General features: G+C 41.4%; 1 protein-coding gene across 1 annotated transcript in view; it reads right to left on the bottom strand.

The window, feature by feature from the left end:
* Positions 1–2,534: 2,534 nt before the first annotated feature.
* The window catches only part of LGI2 (leucine-rich repeat LGI family, member 2), a 19,505-nt gene continuing 17,424 nt past the window's right edge, over positions 2,535–4,615 (bottom strand). Inside the window, exon 8 of the mRNA XM_009319894.1 lies at positions 2,535–4,244. Within this exon, the coding sequence (XP_009318169.1) occupies positions 3,427–4,244 (818 nt within the window). The 3' untranslated portion in view covers positions 2,535–3,426. The remainder of the gene's footprint in view (positions 4,245–4,615) is intronic.

The following is a 4,615-nucleotide window of genomic DNA, read 5'->3' as shown; positions in this document are numbered from 1 at the left end:
GGAACTGCAGAACCTTGGAGGTCCGAGCTACCCTCAGGCACAGAAACTGAGTTTAACTAAGCTGAGCACGGCTTCTTTCACCTTTTCAAAAGCCAAACCCGATCATAAATGTACAAGAACTCGTTTGCCCTCCTCGTCCATCTCTCTGGCAGTGTGGATCTTCACAGCGTGGATATTTTAACACACACAACGCACCACTATTAGTCTCATTAACTACATTTTATTCATACATTGCAAGAGTACATACATGTGTCAGTAGCATAGATTGCATCAGCTCCTCTTTACTAAAAAAAGCTCAATGTATATACAGGATTAAAATGCTCCCACTGTAGCTAGCACACTGTATTAAATCTATGCTTATATAAACTACTGTTCTTTACATAGTTGTATGTATTTTAGAATACATTAAAAATTACCAGGTGGCATGTTCTGTTATCCTTTCTCACTGTCCTGATGGTCTAACAGTTGCAGTAAATTATGGATATGCATCATTTATTTATTACTCAAAACAATTTCTATTACAGAATATAGGCCATGGAGACAAAACTGTTGTTGCATTTTGGAAAGGCAGAAAGTATTTTTCATGCTTAGTGATTTCTGTTACGGCTGCATCCTGCAGCTTTTCCGTGGGAGCAGGAAAAGCAGAACAAGGCTCTTTTTGAGACACTGCCTTTGTTTAATCCTGAGAAATGTACCGTAACCTTTCTTCATCAACTGGTGCTTTTTGCCCTCCCTCTTAGCTGCTTTGACCTCCTGTGCACTAACTCAGCAGAACAGGCGGGCCGGCGTCTGACTCCAGGCTCTTCCTGAAGCTGGGAGGGATGCTGAGCTGGGCTTTCTGACCAACACAGCGACTCAGTAGAAGCGGCAGCCTGCCTGCAGAATTCATTTCCCTCACTTTCTTCTTCTGGTCCTGTGTGAATGAGCTAGACTCCTGTGCATCACTTTCTCCTCTTTATTAAGCCTGTCTCTGCAGAGACTCTTTTAATTTAATTCAACTTGATAGCCAAGTCTCAAAATCCCCTCAGCTCTCGAAACAGTACAATCTCCTGGTATTTGATACACAAGTCCTTTTTCTCCATCCTCTTGCTTCCCTTCAAGTAAAAAATGTCAAGATCCAGTTTCTCTAAACTAGCTTTAGCTCTGACTGATGCCCCTTGCTGAGTGAATGGTACTCACAGTGAGCCCTAAAAGAAAGTGCTGGCACACTGAGAAATGCCCCTCCTCATCAGAATATCTGACTCTAACACACACGCTTGACAGAAAAGCAATAAAAAAATGCCTTCCCACAACACAGGTTAAAGAAATACCACTTGCCAGCCATACCCGCTTTAAAAAGTAAACTGGGAACATGGTAAGAAATTGCATTCACTGGCAGACATATGAATCATCTCTTTGTTTTGTCAGATTTGTTAGCTTAATCCAAGGAGAGGTATTGCTAAAACCTACTGCAGAGGGTTGGTTCGTGAGGTGAAGGGAGAGAGCATCTACTGGTCTGACTGAACCACCGGGACTGACACCGCACTGGGATTCGGAGGGCAGTGCTGAATACTTCAGATGGCTGGGTGGGCTAAGTTGCCAATGTAATTAAAAATAAAACCAGGATGAGCACCTCTATAGGAAAAAACCTAACACATAATTTAAAATCAGAATAAAATGAGTTATGTCTCTGACAGGCCACTAATAATTTCATGTCATAGCAGTGAGGCAGAATTTGGGGAAGGCTGTGATATGCCAGGTCACTGGTAGGTTATGACTCCTCACAGGAGTCCTTGTGCATAATCCTCTTCTGCAGCACTGCTCATACCTTGGATGTCAGAAAGTCTATGAGAACATCTCTATTTGTGATAATAGGCCATGTTTCATGTGTCCAGGGGAAAAATGTGAAGCTCACTCAGCACAGAGACGGTGAGATAGTCCTGAGTATGAAGGAATAAAGGACAGTTTCCTTTGCTCCGCTAGCTTTACGCAAAGCCTCCCTATTATCCAAGGCGGAAATGCAGCAGCAAGACAAGATAAAACAACCTAGTATGCTAAGTGGTGTGAAAACTTAAAGGAACGTATCGTCTAAGTGAACAAACAGGGGCTCTGATATACAACTTTGTTGGGTAAGGATGGTGGAGAGCCTTTCCAGGAAAACGCCCTTTGCCATCATCCCGACAGAGGCTCTGCATGCCAGGATTGCCCTATTTAGGATGACTGAATGCCTTAGTCTGTAGCCACCCAAAACAGCAATGCGGCACGGTCTGTTCCCATCCTCCTGTTTAACTTTCAATGGCTTGGCAACCTGGCAAAAGCCTGGAGCTACCAAGAGGAAGGAAGCCCTTCTTCTTGGAGCCAGGGTTAGCTCTAGCCTGATACAGCTCCAGCTGCCTTGGTTTCAAAAGACCCGGTGATACCGAAGTCATATTTAGACCTCAGGCAGAAGGAGGATTCCCCAAATACAGCTTGTGATGACCAAAACCTGAATTTATTGCTTGTGAGCTGTGTTGAGGGGAGAACACTGGAGAATAAATCATCTCATTATGTACAGATGAATTTAAGCTGTGCCTTCTGGAATGAGAGATCACAACAGATTTACTTGTTAAAACACCCCAGAGTCTACTGGGATCATCAGGAAGAGTGTGAATTAGGGCAAAATGGGGTGGATTTCTGGAATACCTATTAAAACAGAAAGTGGGCAGAATTTGTAGTCAATTCATTCATGGCACCAAGCAGACCTCAGTTATTATCTGTCTATGTTAACTTGTTAAGTTCTCACAGTCTAGAAGTGACATACCCTTCTTTTCCTGGCTACCCAGTTACTGTGGGCTGGGCTACTTGTTATGCACAATTTGTTGCTGAAGTAGTGACTAATGGAAGAAAAATGGCAATAGATTTTGACTTTCCCTTTAATCTACAATGAATTTAAAAGATGCCTCAGTCTTACTATAAACAACGGATTTTGAAGACAGCCCTCAAAAAAACCAAAATAAAGTGTATTCTGGGATGGTACTGTTCACTCTTACAATTCATCAGCAACCATGAAGAACTGGGTCTAATCTTAAAATCATTACTAACATGTTAGTTCAAGAGTCAAGATCATTTCTATGCTTTGTATGGCTTACTCTTCACTTTCTTTATGAGCTGTTCAATTCAAGGTAGTTTTCTGGGTAAAATTTAGATCATTCTCTTAGATGTCAACATTAATCCTAATATGCTGCACTCTCCTCTGAATGATTGCAGATTGCAAAGTGTCTTTGAAAAAGGATAAAATGGACATGTCATGCAGTAACCAAGTAAATGCAATCCCTGATTAATATGCAAGTTTGAAAAGTTCAGAAAATGTCATCATACTCCATAGGTGCACCCTGTTTTTGGAAAGGTCTCTTTTTGTTTTGTTTGTGTATAAATGTCACTCTACATGAATTTCGCTCCAGCAGCTTTTCATAAACTCAAGTCAATGATGATGTGTTCAAATATTTGAGTGTTCCCTTTAAAACTAGAGGCAAAGAAAAAATCTCTTCGATCCGTTGACACAGCTGTGAAAGACCGTGGTGCTTGCACATAGATTTCTTTAAATAATCTGAAGATCTTCCTTTCACCATCCCACTGGTAAATCTGGGAGAAGGTATAGTCACTTCCCAAGGCTAGGTAGTAATTGTTCTTGAAGGAGAAAGGCTGCAGCGTCATGGCTCCTCGAGATGGAAGAGCCTGTATCTCCACAAACTGTTTGCTATTCCATTTCATAACTCTGGAGTCACCGATGAATCTCGTGAGTGTGATGTACAGGTTATCTTGCATCCTGAAACTCTTCACAGCCAAGACATCTTCCATGTTGGGGATTTCACTGTGTGGGACAAACTTTTTGGAAACTTTGTTCCACTGGAGTATAATGGGAACCTGGGAACGGCTAGACAGGATTAAATGTGATTTCCCATCTATATCAAGAAACTCAGCATCGGTGTCCCTGAACCACTCGTGAAGGGACTGGTATGAGTAAAATCCTTTGTTATTCCACTTGTACACTGTTGACAAACCTGCTTTAGAGCTATCTGCTATGATAAAAAACATTTCACTGTCTATCTCGAAAAGCTCTATATCATTTGGCTTGGAAATGCGAGATACTTCGATATCCTGGAATTTGACAAACTTTGTCCAGCTTTCGTCATACTTGTAAATGTGTGAGCCACCAAAGAGCTGCGCCACCACCACAAAGACTTGGTCACCAACAAGAATGGCTTTACATCCCACTATGGACTGACCTATTGCTCAAAGAAAAAAAAAAAAGCATATATATTAGCACAGTACAATGCACCCTTTAAACCACAGAGAGATTATCAAATCACCCCTCCCCTTTTTTAAATCTGCACCATCTCATAATTTTGTCTTCTGCTACACGCCATCAGAGTTTCTTTTCATGCTTTTTTCTCCCAATAACTGGAAAGATGAGTTCTAATGTTGGAAAAGTCACACCCCTCAAGGTGTGCAAGTATGATGCACCCTAAAATGCTCATTCCTTTTTATCCAGAATACTTTTTCTTTCTCTGCTTGTTCAAACACATGCCCCCTAACATCCAAAACAATTATTTAAGCCAAATTTTATTATCCCAAAATAACAAGAGTTGTTGTCTCA

This window comes from Pygoscelis adeliae, unplaced genomic scaffold (assembly GCF_000699105.1).
Source record: "Pygoscelis adeliae isolate BGI_AS28 unplaced genomic scaffold, ASM69910v1 Scaffold243, whole genome shotgun sequence".
In the NCBI taxonomy this organism is placed as follows: domain Eukaryota; kingdom Metazoa; phylum Chordata; class Aves; order Sphenisciformes; family Spheniscidae; genus Pygoscelis; species Pygoscelis adeliae.
Note: the sequence above shows the minus strand (reverse complement) of the source record. Positions and strands in the feature narration are given on the sequence as shown.